Source organism: Passer domesticus, chromosome 7, assembly GCF_036417665.1.
Source record: "Passer domesticus isolate bPasDom1 chromosome 7, bPasDom1.hap1, whole genome shotgun sequence".
NCBI lineage: Eukaryota > Metazoa > Chordata > Aves > Passeriformes > Passeridae > Passer > Passer domesticus.
In genome coordinates, this window is record NC_087480.1 from 33,310,144 (window position 1) to 33,331,466 (window position 21,323).

General features: G+C 38.8%; 1 protein-coding gene across 8 annotated transcripts in view; it reads right to left on the bottom strand.

Annotated features, from left to right (window-relative positions):
• DNM3 (dynamin 3) overlaps nucleotides 1-21,323 on the bottom strand; it is a 170,811-nt gene that overhangs the window by 114,405 nt on the left and 35,083 nt on the right. For 2 of the 8 annotated variants that reach the window (XM_064427543.1, XM_064427542.1), the window contains exons 11-16: nucleotides 20,562-20,648; nucleotides 18,565-18,635; nucleotides 15,149-15,197; nucleotides 14,925-14,987; nucleotides 13,482-13,511; nucleotides 6,842-6,955 (exon numbers count right to left, since the gene is read on the bottom strand). In XM_064427543.1, coding sequence (XP_064283613.1) covers nucleotides 6,842-6,955; nucleotides 13,482-13,511; nucleotides 14,925-14,987; nucleotides 15,149-15,197; nucleotides 18,565-18,635; nucleotides 20,562-20,648 — 414 coding nt within the window. Of the gene's footprint in view, nucleotides 1-1,708; nucleotides 1,772-6,841; nucleotides 6,956-12,273; nucleotides 12,292-13,481; nucleotides 13,512-14,924; nucleotides 14,988-15,148; nucleotides 15,198-18,564; nucleotides 18,636-20,561; nucleotides 20,649-21,323 lie in introns of all 8 variants that reach the window. The other 6 variants (XM_064427545.1, XM_064427544.1, XM_064427548.1 and 3 more) reach the window with 4 other exon arrangements.

The window sequence follows — 21,323 nt, forward strand, 5'->3', positions numbered from 1 at the left end:
AGTGCATCTGTATTTTCAGAGCATGAAGACACTGCCACCCGCCCCACGCTCCTTGCCCCCCTTCCTGTACTATCATTGTGCCTCCAGACCACCCAAGTATCATTTCTAGATGGAAAATATTATAACCAAAGTGGAAAAATACCTGCATAAAAATTCCAAGCTTCTACATAGATTGCTCATTATAATCTTTCAATCAAAATCTGTTAAGCAGATTGGGAAATGAAAAGCCCTAAACTTCAATGTGTTGGGTTTTTTAAATAATACATTTTAATCAAGAGCATAACTTTACTTTTACTTGTAAAAGGCTTTGCCTCCTGAACTGTACTTTATTTAGGGGAAAAAAAATATTAATTGAAATACTATTAAGGGTCAGGTTTAAACTCACAAAAAGACAGGAAATGCCAGAGTTAAGAATGAAACTTTCCTGAATTATTCTACTATAGTTCTGTACTGCATTTTACACAGCATTGCAAAGCAGTATCTAAAATTAACAGCCCTCCCTTAAATAAAGGGTCCTGATCACTACTGGAGGGAATACATATCTCAATTCAGTTTCCAAGTTACCAATATTTAAAGTCAGGTCCTTAACATAAGTTTCTGTAAATATAATATTGGCAATTACGAGATTTTTTTTTTGTTATGAGTATTCTAAAATATTCTCAAGTCCTTTACTGGCTTAGTATGTCAACCAGACACAGCACACAAAAATCTTAAGCCCTTTAAGCAAGTTAACTACAATTTCAAGGAATTTCAGTTTTTAAATAAAAATCAAGTGGAGATATTAATCTAGTCATGTCTAGCAGCACTCAGAGATTTAACTGAAGGGAAGACAAACTTGCCTCTGTCGAACTGTAAAGCTTTTTGCTGATTCTTTGATGAATTTTCCTTGTGTACAGTTATTAGAAAGACGGCACAAAGTTTCCACTTACGATTTTCCTCCCAGCACAACCTCCCTGACAGTTGTTAACTGAAAACCTATTCTAGAAAATCCATACTTCTGCTATTCCAACATTCTATAGCCAACAATTTTGACTGTACAATTCTTTGTTATTTCAACAAGGATCCATAACACAGAAAGTCAGACCTAATTTTCTTCTAGACTAAAGATTTTTCACTTCTTTAGCAATTAAATGAAGGAGTTAAATCTGATTAAATCTATGAAATAATCAGTGTATTATATCTATTTTAAAAAATACTTGTAATTTTCCACTTCTGTTTTTCTTCAAAATGGTAAAGCAGGCAGGAAGAAATGGCAAATTAAAGCATACTCCTAAAATTTTACTTTTAGCTACAGAAATGTAAACAAGCATTTTATAAAGACAAAGTATTTAATGTATTGGAATTAATTTTTTATCTCTGAATTAGTTAGCCATTTTTTGTGGTTGATTCATTTATTTAAGACATCTTATTCCACCTTGTTAGGTTCAAGGAAAATTTCATTCATATAATTGATAAACTTAACTTGTACAGTAAATTTGTATATTAACTGAAATGCATATTATTCTCTATGGCAAAATTATTACAGACAGAACACCTGAATAATTACATATTGACTTATTATTAGATTAATATAAAACCTCAGCACTATCCCCACCTTTAATCTCTGGTAATTTATAATCAGTTTTCAGGCTGGACTTAAAATTGTTTGGCTGCTATTCTGAACGGGGTATGTTTGAGAAGGGTTTGAAAACACAACTTTGTTGCTTACCTATGGTGGCACTAGCGAGCAACAGAGATTCAAGAACACCATTACAAACCAGAAACATTTAATCTGTAGAGAAAATGAATACAATTATTCTTTTCCCACTTTAAGGTTCCAATGGGTTTTATACCTTCTGAAACAATACCCCAGAAACGTTGCAAATGTCACTGCAAAGTTGGATTACAGTCACTGTGTATAGAGACAGTGTATAGAGAGAATTCAGCAAAGCAGCACATCTTGTGATGTGAAATGATGCTATTTGCATGCTTTTGATCTCTAGAATAGTCTATATTTGACTGAAAAGAACTTACTGAAGTTTTATGAGGTTAAATTATTTTGTCGGAAAGTACAGATTTTGAGACAAAGCAAAATTTAAATATATAAATATATTTGTAAACCAAAATCCTAAAAGGAATATAAAATCGATCCAAAATGCCATCAGTTTTCTTTCCAGCACATTCCCTATAAGGGGGTTAATGTGCAAGTTGCAGCCTCCATTTATACAGAAGGATTTTTATTTTTAACATCCCAGATTATTGTACTTATCTGCTCCTAGAAAATATGCACTGTATAAACATATCCTTTATCTTGAACTTCAGTATTTCTGTGCTTCCATGAAGAGTAAAAACATCTGGTTAAATTACTATGTGTGAGTACAATGTGCAGGCAAAACCCTGTACGAATTGCATATAAAATAAACCATGGCTTCGGTTCTTTTTGCTTTCCAAATGTTCAGCGTGAGCAGTCTGTTGAAATTGCATCCCTGATGTGTGTCAGCACAATGATAACTCATGTACCGAGCTTCTTTTCTGAATAAAATCAAGTTCTGTTCTTGTTCTGCAGCTGCCAATGTTTTAAAGTTTAATTCTGTTATGTGTGTTCCCCCCAACAAACGCCCCCCAAAGTGGACTGGCACAAAGTGTTGCACAGCAGCGGCGATGGCTCCAAGGGACTGGCTGGACGGAGTTGTCATGTGTCTGCCTGTCTACACTTGCTGTGCAGAACATCCTCTCACCTGTACAGCAGGCACAGACAGGCAGTCGCATGACAACCCAGCCTGAGGGACAGCCGCCAGTGGGACCCTGCTCTGCCAGCCCAGAGCATCTGCAGCACCAGCTCCAGCCAGGAGTCCTCTGGACCTCAGACGGCCGGTCAGTCACCAAGCCCAGAGTCCAAGCAGCACTGCCTGTCAACTACAATAAAACCCACTGCTGAAATTCTTACTGTGCTTCCTATAGTACTCTTTTCCTAGTTGTTCTCAGGAGCTCTCTAACAGTAAGTTGGATTTATCCGCAGCCCTGCGGCACCTCTGTACGTTCTGTGCTCCCGTTTGCTTCCCAGGCACCGCTCAATTCCTGCTGTACAAAACTCCCTGACATGCCTGCTCGCCACAGAAGCCAAGAGCAGCTGATTGTGTGGCAAGCTCATTCTGCAAACATACACAACATCAGATCTTAGAGGATCTTCTCCCTTTTCCATTTTCTCACCTCCTCCCTTATTTTTGTAAGTTTGCTCTCAAATCTCACATCATTTTACAACTAGAAACAAACTGTGAAATTATAATACAAACTGCATCCATCACTGGATGTTAACAATAATATCGTTTACTATTGAAACAGAATGGAAATATTTTCTTTGGAAACAAGACTACAGGAGATTTTTTTCCCCATCAATGTAAATTTCACATTTTTAGAAATTCTAAGCCTAGAGTCCAGCTTGGCATCTTTGCACAGCAACAATGCCAGTGACATCTCTGGATGCTTTAGAAAGAATAATAAAATCACATTCTATGACCATGCACTATAACAATGTTACACCACTTTACAAATGGCATCCATATCTTTACAGTAAAGAGGTTTTTTATTCACAAGCTAGAATGACATTCCACATTCCCAAGTCCATTTCATCCTAATGCAGGAGTGGCTAATTCACAAACTTCAGATTTGCAAATTGACTCTCAAATGAACCTTAGTTAATGCTACTTAACAAAGCAGTAACTATTGAGAAGTAAAATGCTCAGATCTAAATACTCAGATTTGTATCTGTAGGTGTGCCTTGTAATGCTTCAGCTAGGATTACATGGAATACTCTACAAAATAAATCTCTATTTGTGAGGTCACAGAGCGTGCTGATCTTGTTTACAGCAGCCTCAAAGGCAGTACACAGCACTTCCCTTGCTTGGTCTTAAAGTAGAAAAGCACAAAGTCATGGTACTGGTCACACAGCAAAGTTACAAACCGAAGCAACTGCCTGCAGGATCAGAAACTAATCCATGTCAGTTCTCCCAGAAACAATACTGTAACTGCTCTGAGCACACTGTTCAAACGTCAACCTGCAAGTCTAAAATTGCATTCTTAGGCACTGAATCCCTCTCATCAGGAATAAAATCCTGGTCTATGTTTCACAAACAAAACTGTGGGAAAAAAAACAATTGTTTCTTTTCTGATACTGACATCATACAGGAAAATCTGAAATCTTTTGCCATAGCAGCTTGCCTCTAAATACATTGCACTGTGGATTTATCACTTATAAAGCTGCACCTCACAAAGGAATTTACATCCTTCTAACGGCACTAGCGAGCCACCACTAGTGATTTTGATCTCAGAGCAAATTCCAGACTAGAAAACAGGCTCAGCTTACACTAGAGGGGGTACACAGCCCTGGAGGCCCCAACAGGCACTGGAGCTTTGCAAAGCACATTGTCAGAGCTCTCTGGTACACAGCTGCTGCAGCACTGGCTACAGGCACAGAGGGCACAAACTCCTCAGCACGGCAGGGCACGCCAGGTGAGAGCTGCCCTGCACCTTCCCCAGCTGCCAGGACAAGGCTCCTGGCCAGCCCGAGCAGGGGCTGGGGGCTCTGAGCTCCCCACGACCTCACAGGGCACAGCCAGACACACAAACACAGCCATCACTTCTCACATCACCAGACTGCAGCTCACTGGGGGGAAACACCCCCACACAGCCACTCCAGCCAGCAGCTGAGGAGCCTGACTGATTCTTCAGTCTTACTGAGAAGGTCCAGTACAAAAAAAAACCCTAAAACACAAAACAAAAAACAAATAAACAAAAACAAAAAAGCCGAAACAAAAAAACAAGCCAAAACAAAAACCAAACAAACACAAAATTAATAACTTTATAAACTCTACTTAAGGAGCAACTTCTTTCACCAGCAGAGCATGGAATAGTACTCTGCTATTATCCTGTGCAATTATCTTCTTACCACTCTAAGAAATTCCTAAGTGATCTCCCATGGCCTGAATTAACTACTGACATTTTCATTACTCTCAAAACATAACTGTTTGGCAATTAAGAGACATTATCTTAAAATATGCATATGGAAATGACACAGTGGCCATTTCTTTCTGAGTACTTTCATGAGCTTCCCAAGTGACTTTCCCCAGCAGATTGTCAAAACTGTTTCTTTTTAAAGTTGCACAGCACAAGATGTACCATTAGGATTTTCAGTAATTTTTATATTTCCCACTAAACAAAAATCAGATTTAAAAAAAAAACAACATCAAAACTACCTAAAAATATTACCACAGCTCATCTTGGATGCACTTCCAACTGCTTGAGATAAAACACACCAGGTGTGTTGGTTTTGTCACATTGCTTGTTTTAGCTACAGTTGCCTGTATCTTACCTAAGAAAGACAGTTCTAATAACTTCAAGGCAGATCACAAAAAAGAACAGCTTCAAATTTTCAAATTCATAAAGTCACTTTTGCATTTTTTTCAAGTTCTACTTCAGCAATCTGAGAGTAAAATTTCCCCTCTTGACACCTGTCCCTTGGCTCCTCCCCTCTGCCTGACACGCACTGGTTTTCCTGTTACACTAAATTTGAATCCCTTTAAAACTTAAATAAAAGGGAAAGGGGCAAAATCCTCAAAATTAACCTACTTTTCCCCTCTGCCTTAAGGTGTATCCTGACATGGCTACGGACTGGGGGGAAAAAAACCTGTTCTGAGTAGCACAGTTCCCACCCCAGCAGCATTACTGAAGGAGTTCCACATCCAGGATTTGCAGGACTCTGCCTTATGCACTGCAGGTCCTCTCCCCAGAGTTTCCAGAGATTCCACTGCAGTAAAACACCATGGTAGTTTAAAGAGAGTATGAATTTGCACAGTCCCCACCAACCTGTTTCCTTGAGATCAACCAGTAATTGATTATTACTTAGAAAAAGATGAAAAGGTTGCGCGATGCTTTAGAACTCATTTAAAGTGTGCTCCTTCCATCCACTGAACTGGTTCACCCTAAAAATCAATAATTTCTTACTAAAAGCATTTAAATTTTGTTTTTAAAAAGGGGGGGAGGGAACAACACAAATAGGAAATAATAGGGTTTTTTTAAATGTAGCCCTGTTTTTGTACAAATACCAACACAAACCTTAAAAAAAACTCACAAAGGCTTTACCACAGATCTGACAGCCCACATAATCCTGTTTCAACCTTCAAAATACTGCTGGAGTCATGGATAAAATGTATCATTACACACACTGTTGAAAAAGTCATTAAACAGAACAGACAAGCTTCCCAACAATATATTCAAAGGGAGCAATGTGGATGTCCTTTTCTTTATTTCCACATCGCTCACGTCAGATTTACTGATCACCCAAGAAGGTGCATTTTTTGTCATATCTGAAAATCCACACCAATCAGCTAGAGAGAACTCTGCAGATGGGCTTTTCATCCTCTGGAGAACAGCTGTTTTCATTAAATCAGTTGCTGTAGTTACTTTCAGGAGTAAATTTACCCAGACAGTTTATGATCAACTTGCAGTAGATGTATAAGAGCAACCAAAGGAAGGATAGGAAAACAAGGAGAGTATTTCAAAACATCTGGGATTTTTTCCTGTTTAAAAGAAATGTGTGGAAATCACAGGAAGAGAAGAAAAAAGTAAAACAACAAACACAGGGTGTGGTGTCGGGTATTTTTGTTTATCAGCATTTCAACAGAAGTCTTAGACAGTCAGCATTCTCCATGAATCAAACCAGAAATGTAAAGAACACAGCTAAAATCTTAAAACAATCTTTCCCTTCAAGTCTACATAAACTGATTAAATATTTCAAGTTGATATCAGAACACTGTATTAATACTGGGGTTTTCCCCAATAGGAAAAAAAGTTCTTCATTCCTTACCTCATCATCTTTATACCAGGACAAGCTCTCTGCAGTCAGCACGAACCAGTATTCCTTGGATCCTCCTTTCATGATGCCAATGTTGTTGATGGTGAGCCAGCCTTTCCGGATCACCTATGCAGAGGTGCAGTCAGGTACAAGTTTAGTTCATTACTCACTTGACAGAGTTCTGCTGCAGCATTCACTCTTTTAAATAAAGATTTGCTAAATGAAACACAAACAGGTGCATTTTTTCAGTCTCTGAGAAATTCAAGTGGTTTTGCAGCATTCAAAAAAGAAAAAAAAGTAATGAAGTGAGTATTACATTTTCTGAAGGTTGGAGAAAGAGAGAAGCCAAACTATCAGAATGTTGTACTTACAGCAAGTGTGAGTGTGACAAGGATCAGGTAAGAAGATATTTATTTCTTGTATATGAACACATTCTGAAAGCCTACACAACTTAATCTCTGACTACACTGTTCTGATCTAATTGTTACGGTCATCTCTAAAAGTGGATACTAGAAAAAGCACCTAAATTCTGGTAAAGTGAGTGGCTTCTGACACACACTGGGAATTTTCAGAAGTGGTTGTACGGAGTGGCAAAGGGGAGAGGTCTTCTAAAGTTAAGTTAAAATTAAGGCAGGAAGCTGTAAGAAGTGGCATGTGAGAGACATTTTCTTCTCGCACAATAGAAGAGAAAAAGAAAAGACAAAAAAAAAAACCTTAGGCAGCAATAAAAATCAGGAGGAAAATAGGTAAAGCAAAATTTTATAACATAGATACAAACCAAAGATGAAAGAAGAGATGTGGACATAGCTATAAATACTAAGACCAGGAGGCTACACCATGCACAGAGAAAGGGGGACAGCAGAAACCTAAGAGAAATAACTCCCTAGCAGAAGAGTACAACCAAGAAAATTCATTTACACATGAGATGCACATTTTCAATTTTATTGGAACAGCCACTGTTTTCCAATATAAATGAGAAAGCAAACATTCCTTCCTCTCATGCTCTGAACAAGACCACAGAACCATCACAAATGCAAGGAACCTCAGCTCTTCTCTTTCTCCCCACAGCAACACCCTTCACTTGCCAATGGAAAATTGAGACCAAAAAAGTGCTCAGAGAAGCCCTTCAGAACCCTCTCAACAAGCTCCACAGGCACCAACCTGTGTGATCAAACATGAGTTTCCTCCTGTATTTAAGGAAATATATGAGACCAACATTCCTCTCACAGGGCTTTACAAGACCAGTAACTCCAATACCAACAGTTCAACAAAGAAGAACATGGCTCATCTCTATTCTTTGCCATCTATAAAAGTTTCAGAACCAGAATTCACTCCTATTTAGCCTGGATGTTCATGCAAGCTCCTAAAACAAAACAGCTTTGGTTTTGTACAGGGTAAGGGACTGAATTCTATTTGGTAGCTAAACCAAAGAAGTTGCACCTGAAAAGCAGGAAATTGCACATAATCAGAGAGTATCAGTTTCATTTCAAGGAAGATAAACGTGTTTTCCCATTTACTACCAACCAGGCCAGCAGTATAAGAAAAGTTCTGAAGATCTAAAAACAGGCTATAAGTTTTCAGCATGTAAGAAAATCTCTGAGAAAGCATTGATTTGGTTCTGAAGCCACAGTAAGGAATGAGAGAACAGGACATGACTCCTGTAAAGAGACTCAAGGGTATGGCACAAGCAGATAAGATGGAATAACCTGTTCCACAAAGATTTCTACAAAGGTGGGTGAGGATTTTTAATATTTGTGGGTTTTGGGGGGAAACCTAAGTGGAGAGGGGCACTACTGAGTACAAGCACACATTGATTGCTTGCTTAAGTGCAAGTTAAGGGAAACATTGATAAGAACATGATTATCCATCAAATCCTCACTTTATTTTTTGATGTTTATTGAAGTAAGTTTTTAGCAGGAAACAAGTAACATGTATATACAGCCAGTGTACTGGCCTTCAGGCAGCTGCCACAGGACAAGTTGTGGAATCAAACTAATTATATTTTTTCTTTCTGCACTGAACTATAAAAAAGCAAAGGGAAAAAATTGGGGAAAAGCAATGGAATTAAGGTTCTGCATTCACTTGAACACAGTTCTGCAGCAAGGGGAGTTATATTTGTGCAGCAGACTAAATCCTTCACAGCACATGTGCACGTTTCCATGCTAAAGAAGCTGGGAGAGAGGATGCTGTGGAACCACATTATCTGCAACTGAAAATGCCATGTTGCTCCATGCAAAGCTCATATCCACACACAGCCCAGGCAGCCTGGCCAGCACCTGGTTTGGAGAAAAAGATTTTGGAGAAGTATCTCAAGGAAGGTAAAAGATTTGGACACAGATGTCAGTGAAGATAAAGAGGTGGTTTCCAGAAGCAAACCAGGCAGGAAAACTTAAGCAGCAGGTTCAAGAACCTTACAGGGAAGGGAAGGGGAAGGGGGGAAGGGGGGAAGGGGGGAAGGGAAGACTCTGTGCTTATTCCATCCTCTCCCTCACCATTACCACAGGCTCTGTAACAGCTTACTAAGAGTCCCATTTTCTCAATTCAACAAGAAGGCATTTGTGGTGGAGTTCTCAAAACAGACCAAGCCAATATTTTAAAAACTAAACTATACAAACCACTTAAGAAGCACTGAAGATTTCAATACTTCTAAGGTAGGAATTGTGTCATGCTCCAGTCCAACACATCTCCCCATAAATGTGCAGCCATCATGGGCTGTGGACAGAAACAATCTGACTTACCATGACAATCTCTGGTCACTGGTTCATAAAGGAAGGAATTTGCCAGTAGTTTCCTCAAAAATCCTGTGTGCTAAGGACTAGATCCAGCTGTCATTTCCACACATCCCTGCAGAAGAGCAGGACACCAACCTACAGCAATATTCTGGGTGTGTGTTTTTCATGTGAAATTTCTAGACTAGTTTATCTATACCCCTCTAGGGAAACAGAGTTCTGTGTTCTCTAAAATATAGTGGACTCTACAACAGGTCATCACAATCTAAAATACTAGGAAGCTGTTCCAGGAGACAGCAAGAGGGAGAAGATGAGCTTTGTGTGCTAAGCCTCATGTCCTTTTCATTGAATTTTCCCATTTCCCAGGCACATTCTGTTAACTACAAAAAGCTACACTTACAGAAGACTCAGTATCAGTGTTGGACATGAAGGAGAGGGAGATGTTGGATCAAGGTGTAATGCAAGAAAAAGTGAGATTAAGGAACATAGTTTCACTTTCCAGAGAAGCTGAATGACACCTTAGACTCTAGCTATATTTTAGAAGTGTTCTTCCACAGGCAATAGTATGGTAAGATTTTCAAAGACACTTTCAAAGTTCAAAAAAATCTGATAGAGAATTATTATTTTGCAGTTTTTTAAACTGTTGTGTTATCTATGTTTCATTATTGTTCTCACTAGTTCTTTTTCTCATTGGGTATCTGAGAGATCCATTTCACTCTTTTCTATCATGTTTCTAAATGTCATTCTGTGCAGAGCGGATGTTAGTGACATAATTTATGAACCTCAGGAAGGTGAAAAACATGGGCACAGCCAGAAGCTACTGGAGACAATATTCTGACCGGTAGCTGGACTCCATGCACAGGATGAACAAGAGATGACACAGTTCCTTCCTTCAGGATCCTGATACCTAATCTGGGTGACTGAAAAATGAAACTCAGAGCCCCTGAATGCACACGAACAAGACAGAAGGAAATCAGTTTCTCATAGTTCAGCTGCAACAAAACCCAAATCATATTTGTTGTTCTTACCCTCCGCCACTTCATGGACAAACAGGAAAGCAGGATTTGACACAATAAGCACATTTTAGGTGTTGCTGCATGACTTTAATTGCACTAAAACAAATAAGGCATTTGTAAAAGAAATATATTGAAAGAAATGGGACACTTGCGGATTCTCTAAAGAAGTATTTGAAGGATGACTTCAAGATAAGAGAGATACATGAAATTGGGCAGACAGAAACACAAGAGTGAGAATCATGAGACTAGATACAGAACAGAAGCAGCAGTAATTGTTTATGTAACACCATTAAAGTTGTGTTGTGTAACCCCACTGAAATAATTCTGAGCAGAAACACAACTCCCAGTACCACTCCATCTTCCAACCACTGCCATTACAACATGTGCTACCAAACAGTAAGCACATGGAGAGAAAAAAAATTAGAAAACCTACTCAGGGAAGCATCCTTAGAAGCTGTTGGTTGTTTGGATTCAGTCATGAAGATCCTCACACTACAGAAGCTGTAACGTATTAGAGGGGAAGTGCACTACAGTATTTCACTGCAATTTGCCAAATGTCCCAGCATAAACTGATCAGATCTGCTCTGATACTGAACACAACCAAGATCTCGTGACACTGCTTCCCTACAAATCACTGCACAATGTATTACATAACTTAAAATTAGTGACAGAGGCTGAAGTCCTAAAAATATGTCTGCTTTAAAGAATAATTTAGTCTTTACTGGAGCAAAGCTCTCCAGGGTAAAAACCAGAAATATACTTCCAAATATAGTTAAACAAAGACTGAGGTAAGTCAAACATGAAGGGATATTAACCTAAAAAAAAAGGCCATTTAGAACAGCAATACTCCTCTAGACTTGATAAAGTGAAAATTCAAAACCAGCAGGTCACATGCTGCTGAATTTTGAAATATTTTTTAATGTGTTAGCTCATGAGCACCACCTCTTTCATAGAAATACTGACATTTCTTAACAGAACAGCTTTGTCATGATTTTTTATGACAACCTCACTGACCATGGCACAAGTCTCCATTTCCATCTGATTGCCTAAAAAAATTCTACAAGCATTTTTTTTCCTGGGTCATGCAAGATAATAGGATTTAAGTATATCTGAAGAAAAGAAAGAGCAAAGAATGCTACAAAGCAGGATTAAAAGAAAAAAAAAAGGGGGGGGTTACAAGGGGAAAAGTTACTTATTAGGACTATAGTTCAAGCCAGCTGAGAGGGTCTGAATGCTACTTGTGTCCAGAAGAAATTAATCAGATTGTTGGTGTAACACTGAAGAGAGGCAGATCAAACAAACTCCTCAGACCTAAACCTCCACATCACACGAACAGTGCCTTGAAACTCACAGGTCACATTAAGCCCCTTCTCCAGTTACAGGACTACTTCAAGCACAGCAGAGGATTTTGCCATAGGAGGACAGAATCTCCTATAAATGATATATAATCATCTATAATTTGAGTGTCTTGTATTCTCACACACACCAATTGGGCTCATGAAGCAATGACACCTTCATCTTTAAAGCTTTATCCTGAAGAGGAGTTTAAAACATTGAATTTTAGTCACCAAAACAAATCTCAGCACACAACATACACAATTAAGAGTGGGTCAGCTTTCAGGAGCCAAGCCCTGCTGGTGTGCTGTGTAAAACCAAGCATTGCACAGATTACTCCAAGCAAATGAGAAGACAGACTAACCTGTGGCTTAAAAAGAAACTTTGTGGAGTCAGGTCAAAACCTCAGGCGGTAGCAAAGAAAAGACAAACAAAAAAAGGCCAAAGATTAAGTGTGAGAGGATAAATTAGTAGTAGAGGAAAAAGGAGAAAAACATGCTAAGAGGAATTTGCATTATTGCCCAAAAATAAGGTGTTGCTGTGCTCATCTTATTTCCAAGATACACAGAAATAGTTAATAGTTATCTGCATCATTCCAGCCCAAAGCAAGCTACTAAAAGAGAAAAGCAAACTATTGCAAATGAGCATCCCACTATTTTGGGAAAATTCAGTGATCTTGATCTCCCCAAAGGGTGCAATTCAACTGCTGCTAAAGTCTGTACTGTCTTTTTCCATAAGTGAATATAAGTTTACTTTAAAATGATAACTAATAGAATTTGATGATGTGGCAACCAACTGAAAAAATGTATGTTCTCATCACAGATATTGCCAAAGAATACACAGAACACAGAAATTTATTTCTTATACCTTACCATCACTGAACCGGTAGTAACTTGTTATAAAATTAACTGCAGTTTAGACAATTAATTCTAATTAGTAATATTAAAGACATTCACATATTTATTTACTCATGAAGTGGAAGGGTTAGAAAAGAGTCTCTCCGTGATATATTGATCCTCCTGGTGCTACGAAGAGAATGTTAAAAAGGCTTTAAATATTTTCATTCATAAAACTCATTTTTCTATCCAAAGTAATTCCTTGACATAAACAAACCACCAAGAACAGTACCTGTATCCATAAACAGCATGTTCATTTACACCAGAGCTAATGTTTCCTTTTGGTTACCAGAAATTTATTTGCCCACCTTACAAAGAGAGGTTTACTACGAATAGAGGCACTTAGATAAAAACTGCTTTCCAGTTTTATAATAAAATAAACACCAATTAGTCAATTTAGTTTGAGAAACTTGTTAAACTACAAAAATATTAATTTGATGCAAAGTCTTCTACAATATTTTAAGTTATACTATTTCAGACTGGTAACAGCAGGTTAGTAGCAGTTAAGTGATGAACTGCAACTACACTTTGTTGAAGAAGTGTTACAGACAAGACAGCTTAACATTAAATAGTTCAGCAGCAAGTATTCGACAAACCAATGAGTTAGAGACAAATTTTGCCCTCTGAGAAGCTAAATGAAAAAGCAACAATAAAGCTTACAGAACTTAGCTCGTACAATTTGCCTTGAAGGCGGTAGATTGGTTCCCTGAAATAGCAAATTGCAAAAATGAAGTTTTATTTCAGAAACATTTTCTCATTCTTTTCAACTCCAAACAATCAACTTACAAACATCTGTTTATTATCTCTACAATAAAAGGTTCAGCAAAGTCCTTTATACCACAAGTAACCAAGTTTCAACATTGCATTTAAAACGCCAAGCTTTTTCTTCACTTCTTTGGAGAGAAAACATTCACTCAATTAAAAAATCATTCATTTTATTTGTGTATTTTTGAAGAGCCAGATAATTGGTTGCTTCTCCTTTTATGGGACACTCCAAAGTGATGACAGTCGTTGTGTTTGACACATGTTCCGGCACAGCTAGATAAGAAGGAAATCCCTCCTCAGAGGGGAGAGGCTGCTCTTTGAAGCCACTGCAGTGTTTAGACCTTCCAGGGTTTTTTTTCATTTTAATCCAAACCATATATTATATCAAAAATGCCACTCATGCTGGTCAGGCTGTGGGGAACCATCGCATCCAAGAAGAAGCTGGATTATTTTAGGAAATATCCTGAAAATAACTAGCAATTTCTTGGTGAGAGGAAGAGATTGAATTTCTAGCCCCAAAATGATGACTAGAACTCTTGCCAAGAGCTCTTGTCTACAACAGCAGCAGAATAGGAGACTTTCTGAAATTTCAGGTTTATCACTTGGATCTAAACTCAGTTGTTACATTTGAAAACCTTGATCAGGAGGTGAAACCTCCTGAGCATTGTTTGACCAAATTGCATGTGAAAACATCAGGAAGATATTCAATACTGGTAATTAAATAAAATTTCATCGTCTTATTTTCACTACTATTTTTTATTTCATTCTCAAGTATGTACTAGTTCCATAACAATTTTTTTTTCTGTTTAAGACTTTGCAAAAACCTCAAAGTGAGCAAAAACTCCAAATGGTAGCATTTTGCTTATTTTCATCTCATATTAAGAAGAGGACTCATCCTGCCAAGTACTGAGAACCCCTGACCCACCCAAAAGCAGAGAGGGAAGGCAGGTTCAGGAGCACCAAGCACCTTGCAGAATCAGTCCCATATTCTTACATGACAAAAAGAAACAATTTCATTAAAGAATCTCAGTGAAGATACTAATTAATTTGAGATCATAAACCATTTGTTCTTTATTTTGAGAAAGGCCTATGGTACATAGTCAGCAACTGTGTGCTTGTCAGCTGAAAGGTTTCAGAAGAGGTAAAGGCAAATCCACATTTGCTTGCTGACTTGCCCTTCACTGCAGTTCAGCTGTGAACACATCAGGAGTAGCAAAACACACAAAGCACACACAGGCAAGTACTCACCAGCATTTGGGATTCTGAAAATCACAAGTTTGCAGTTAATGACAAAACATCGATGTGTAACATGAGGATTGAAGGCACTGAACAGCATGGGAGGGAAGACACTCACCAGCAGTGCAAGCAGCAGCAGAAATGCTAAACAGCAAATGATGATAACAATGGAATCAGGCGGCTTTGAAAAGTTCAGCAAAACAAGGCAATGAGGACACAATTATGTATGTTTGAAGCAAACAAAGGTAAATGATACACTTAAAACAGAAAATGCAGCCAAGAAAACCAAACAGCTTGGATTAACTTGCACATGCTATTATCCATTCTCTGTTAGGTGCCTACCTGATTTCCCACTGCACTTTTGTTAACCTGACTGCTTCTTTGTTGGGCACTAAGGGAAGCAGAGGAAAAGAGTTATGCTGAGGAAACTTGAACTAAGCCAGTTCCTGAGGAATAATTTTAGCAGTAATAGTTACTTTTGATTCCAGCAGAGAAAGCTAGATTAACACAGCAAAAGAAACACAGGAACATCATTGCATATATGTGCGTATTTCAACTGCTTTTCTACCTGATGATATTTGCCTGCTAAGGACAGAAGGGACATACACAGCAGACAGCTCCTACCAATCACCTCCTTTGCAACAACATGCTTCTTGCATTGGTAAAGGTTACTAAAAGCACAGAAAAATTATGGCTCATGTGGGTAACTTTGGAAACATTAGCCTCTATAAATATTCAGAAGAGACAAAAAGCAAGCCATTTTTGTTATTTAGAGCAGTACAACTAAATCCTCCCCTGCTGGAGGCTCCTTAATAGCTTTGTCTTGACAATTTGTTTTGGATATTATTCTAATATTTATATGCACTTTGAGGGTGTAAATATAACCAATGGATGAAGCCTTCATAAACTGGTTCAAAGTTGAAATCTTGTAAGAATAGAGCACATTTGAAATTAAACCATATTTAATATATTTTGCTCAATTCCTGAACTTGGTAATCCCAGTTCCTGAAACAAAACACACTCCTGTCTCAAAACCAAACAAGTTGCCATTAATTCTAAAAGCATTTGCATTATGTGGCGGTTTGTGTTAGGCCACAAAATTAAAATATTGCTGGAAAGAAGAAGAAAAGCATTCCAAGAGCAGGCTTTGACTACTCAGCCACCAGCACTTCACTGGTGACAGGAAGTTTTGTTTGGATTAGATTATACCATTTCACCAGGCACTGATTCACTGAAGACAGAAGCATCCATATGCCAGCAGCTACAAAGGCTGCTCTGACAGAGAAAGGCAGAGGTGAGCTTGGATCAGAGCCTGTGGCCAGTCCTGCTGCTTGGTGCACAGCTGCTGCTCCAAAGAATTGATGAAGCACCCAACTCATCCCTAGTCCAAATTCTGATCCTGTCCTTTGGACCACACCATCAAAGCAGCAGTCCACATGCTGTCTGGGAGAAGATCCACAAGGATATTTAGTCCTTGTGCGTACTCACTGTGTTTGGCTTGATGTCCCTGGTGCATCATCTAAGTTTTCTTTTTTTCTTAATTTTATCACCTTAGAAAAGCTAATTATACCATTAACATCATACAAAGAAACCCATGCCTATTAGAAATAGCCCAGCAATTAGTCCTCTATTTAATGTTCTAAATACAAATTACTCTTCATGCAGACTGAAGCATGTAGCTGTTCTTGAGTTATACCAACTGGAAACAAACCCAAGCCCAGAATTTTGCCATTTGTTCTGCCAAACAAGACAAACATTAATATTGTAAGATTTTGCAATTTTATAACTATGCAAATTTGTTCTAAATACTGGCCTCGTTAAATCTCTCTCAAGACAATTCACATTGCACTGTACCTGCCTCAGGTCCTGCAGTGCTGCAGAGTAGTTTGTAATATCTTGTGCTCTCATTCTTATGACCAAGGTTGACAGGACTTACACTGTTACTGCAGCTGCACAAGACAAGAGGCTAGAAGGCTCAGCAGAGGAAAGGAAACACCAGGGAATCTGGGAAATCTGTAGTCCAGGATCTTCAGATACTGCATAAGCCCCTGTGCTACCCAACTTATTTTATTTTCCAGTTCTAACATAACTGCTGTAACAATAATACACTTGTAGTTTCAAATTAGTATTTTCTCCCACGTGTCTCATTAGTGAATATATTTTAAATTCTTCTTTGCTATCCAAATTCTCTTTTAGCTGGGCAGAAGTCAACAAGGCTACTTTCCTTCCCATCCAACCTAGAGAAATCCTTGCTTAAACTTACCAGTGAACTTAAGCCAAGAGTCACTTGTTAGCTGCTTACGCCCCATACACAGCACTTGGGGATTTCCAGATCTCAGCTGGCAAAAGAGGAAGCAGCTTTCTCAAGAAATTTAACTTGGGAATTGTAAAGACACAGCAGCAAAGACCATGGAGGCTGCAGGAGCAGCACCCATGAGGGGAATTTTTCCAGGGGAGAAACATAATGAAACAGCTACAGATACACCTGGAATTCCAGAATCCAATACTAAAATATGGAAAGTTTCAACTTGACACAAGGAAAAGTCTTTTCATAGTGAGGTGAGGCAAGCATTGGAACAAGCTAGCATAGAAATGCTGGAGAATCTCCAATTTTGGGAATTCTCCAGATCTGATTGGACAAAATCCTGAGTAGCCTGGTCTGAACTCAGCATGGATCCTCCTCTGAGCAGGAGGTGGGACTATGTGACTTCCCAAGGTCACAACACACACCATGAATATACATGGAGTGTTTTTAGCAGCCTTTTTCCTGTCAGAAAAGGATGAAGAGTAGCAAATAGCAGGCAGGTTGTTATCTTGACCTCTAGAAGGCCAGCCACCATTCCTACAACATCCTGTTATTTGTCAAGAGAACTGATAACGATATCTAGGACCCACAAACAATTCCAGAGAAAGTTGCTCAAACCAAACACATAAACAGTGCCTGACATTGCCTTCTCCCCTCAGCTAACTGAACTCCATGTTTTAAACCTTCAAGGCACACTGCCGAAGATGTGCACCTTCCTTCACAGTGCTAACTAGAAATGGCCACAGTCAAGTACTACTGTGGTGCCAAAATTTGTTGCCAACATCTCACATGGCCCAAACCTGTTGTCATTCCAATCACTATTATGGCAAATACGGCATGAATGTGTCTGAAGGAACATTTATTCTTCAAAGAGTGAAGACATCTTTAATGTTTTTACTAGTGTCAAAATGTTGGTATGAAATCCCTGAGGCACAAATTGCTGGAAACTGAGGGAGAACATTCTGGAAAATATTCTCACAGCCTTTTCAATTAAGCAAGGAGAACGTCAAACCAGGCCCTGCAGGGCATTCTGCTGCTATTATTCTCTGCAGCCAAACAGCAGGCACACTTTTAATTCAGTGACATCCATTATTCTGAGCAAAACTGTTTCACACAGAATCACAGCTCCCAAAGTATGCATTAATAACAATGTGGAAAGACCACCAATATCCACTTCTGTGTCCTGACATGAGTTGTGACTCCAGACCAAGACCTAAGTTCCAGCTTCAGTGAAACCAGGCTTGTGATCTGGGTGAAGACTCCCGTGCAACTGGGACAGACTTCAGCATTGTGGCTATTGAGAAAGAGCACGGTCCTGCATCTCTGGGACTCTGCAGCCTGGATCTTCACTGTCATACTTCAGGACTTGTGTTCTGAGCATAATAAATAAATGCCAAGCAAATAAAAAAAAAAGCCTGGCAGTGTCTTTATAACAAATTTTCCATGTACTTACTTTGCAAAGCCAATGAAGTCTTCATGGTTGGTGTTGATATAAGAAACCTGGATATCAATGAGCAGCAGCATCTGTTATGGGAGACAGGAGAGCAAAATAGGATGGGTAAGGTGGAAGAGAGAGATTGAAGAAAAGGAAGGAAGAAAAAAAACAGAACTCTCGAGTTCTCTGCATTAGTGAATATTGTTTTCATAATTGTTCAAGCCAAAACCAATATTTTCTAAATTCCACCGCTTCTGTTTCTGCGCTTATTTAATAAGTTAGACTACAGAAGTCCTATTCCCTCTTCCTACTATTTTTCCTAACAGACCCCATTTTTTACCTTCTTGGCCCTTGCCCATTCAATTAAGATAAATCATACACAGGCAGAGAGAATTTTAATAATCATATAACATAGATTCCAGCTCTGCATTTTGCAAGTTAAGCAAATTCTGTCTATCTGGAGCATTCCAGCCAAGCCAACAAGGAACCTAAACCTTAAACCTAAAATCCAGGTACCTAGACTTCATAAACCACACAAAGAAGTGATAAATAATCCAGTCTTGGCCCAGAAAATGTCCAGTCCAGCCATTCTGGTGTGCACAACTGGATTGAGAGATGGGCTATCAACAAAGTAACACAATGATTTGTGTACTTATCACTTGTCAGTCTTTCAGCAGCCCACAGAGAATTTGATTCAACCTTGACAATCTAACTCAGCAAAGAACTTGCTAAGATAACAATAACAAATTCCCTTCCACCCTCCAGGAGGCTCTGGAATATGCATAAGACTGCACTTCACCCCTGTCTTTTCAGACTTCCATTTATCAGAGGGAGCAAGGACAGAACCTATTGTTACCAAATGGTGGCATTCCATCTCTTCAACCTTATTTCTACACAGTTCCTCAAATACAGCATCACTCCCAAATTCTTCACAATTCCCAGAAGATATTAGATGCCTCACTTAGACTCAAATCCCCACTATGTTTTTGCTCCATCTCTCACCTCTGAAAACATTCTCACTAGTGTTTTGATTTATAAGGATAACTGCTAACATCATAAATGGCCATGTGAATGTGATAAAAACCTATTTGGTCAATTTTTGGCATTTTACAGAAAGCCCATATTTTGTTCTTTGTTCTGAGAGATAGTCAGGTATGTGCATACAATGAAGAACAGGAAAATAAAACTCAATGATTTTAAACAACTTGTATTTTCTCCAAAATTTTCAGATAACAGTGTTCTGACTAGAACTCCCTGCAAGTACAAGTCCAGCCAATAATTTTTTGGTTGAATTTTTTTTATGACTACATTTGCAGCACAGATTAAAGCAGCAGGATGTGCTGCACAGCTCCCTAACTTGCACAGGGACAGGACTAGAAAGCCAGGAATCCAGAACAGCTTAGGAGTTCTGCTGAGCTCTTCTTCCCCAAATATTTCTGCAGTCTCCAGACAATAATTCCAAATCCCTTCCACTGGATTTTCTTACATGTAATCTCAAATTTGTAGTTTTCTGGATTTGGAATGTTTGGCTAAGTGATGAGTGCTTTGACCAAATGTTTCTGAATTTTAATTTGGTTTTTAGCTTTTTTTGAACTTGAAGGAAAGCTTGTCTCTCCCTCATGGGTCCCAGTACAATTGTTTGTGAGCCTCACTGTAATTAAGGTGAGGGGTGGGTTCATGGGATGGGTATGTTATCAACACCTTGAAACAAAGTAGAAATAAGCCATTCCTGTGTGCATTTGTTTAATCAATATTGATTTCCCACAAACAGCTCTAGTGGCCCAGCTAACAAGTTGGCACACTGGCACAGGAGCAAGACAACACTATTTAACCTTTCTGTAACAATTCTAGCCTCTGTCAAAGCTCAGTGGTAAAGAAGCAATTTTTCTTCCTCTCTACAATGCACAGACCATTAAAAAACTATAACATCTTTCATTGTCCTACTGCACTTTGAAGTAAGAACTCTTCTCCCTCACACACTTCCCCAAACTGTCACAGCTCCTATTTATTCTCACCTGATCCTTGGTCTTCTCTTCTCTCTCACGAATGTAGCCAGCAACAATTCTTTCTGTCTCCTCACACAACCTTGGGTATGTTGCCAACTGAAACAGAAAATTAACAAAAATTTACACCTGCAGAGGGGCTTCAGTGGAATACAAACAGGGGATCCTCCAGCTTTCCTCTCTGGAAGAAAGCAAGTATTATAAAGGCTTAGGACTAGAAGTTAATCACACTGCAAAGCAAGCCTTACTTGCTGTTGTTCAGGGACTGCAGAGACCTAAACCCTTGGATTGTTGCTGTTCTTTTCCTCCAGGGAACACTGAGGAAGAGACACTTTGGACATATGAAACACAGTCTATCTGGGGTGAGGTTTCTCTCTCTTCTACTGGGCCTAATTCCAGAGTGGTTCTCGAAATGATTTCCAAATGTCCTGTTTCTTAAAGGCTCCACCTTGTGGCAACATCTCTACATAACAATACTGAAAAAAGCAAGATAACAGTGGTAAATTTGGCAAATACCACTGGGAAGAGCATCTGCACAGTTAATTTAAGTGACAAGTCTTCCAGACTTTGAAAAAAGTGAAAAAAACCTGGAAACTCTGCTGAAAATATACCAGAAAATCTGCTTCTCTATGTTCTTTGTCTTTCTGGTCTCAAGAAATATCTCCTTTGATATAAAAAATTGGGGGGTTTTTTTCAGAAAAAATGCAAGAGAATATTTCTCAACAACCTCTTCATACCTGTTCTCACACCCCAGAATCACTCCTGTACTTGCTA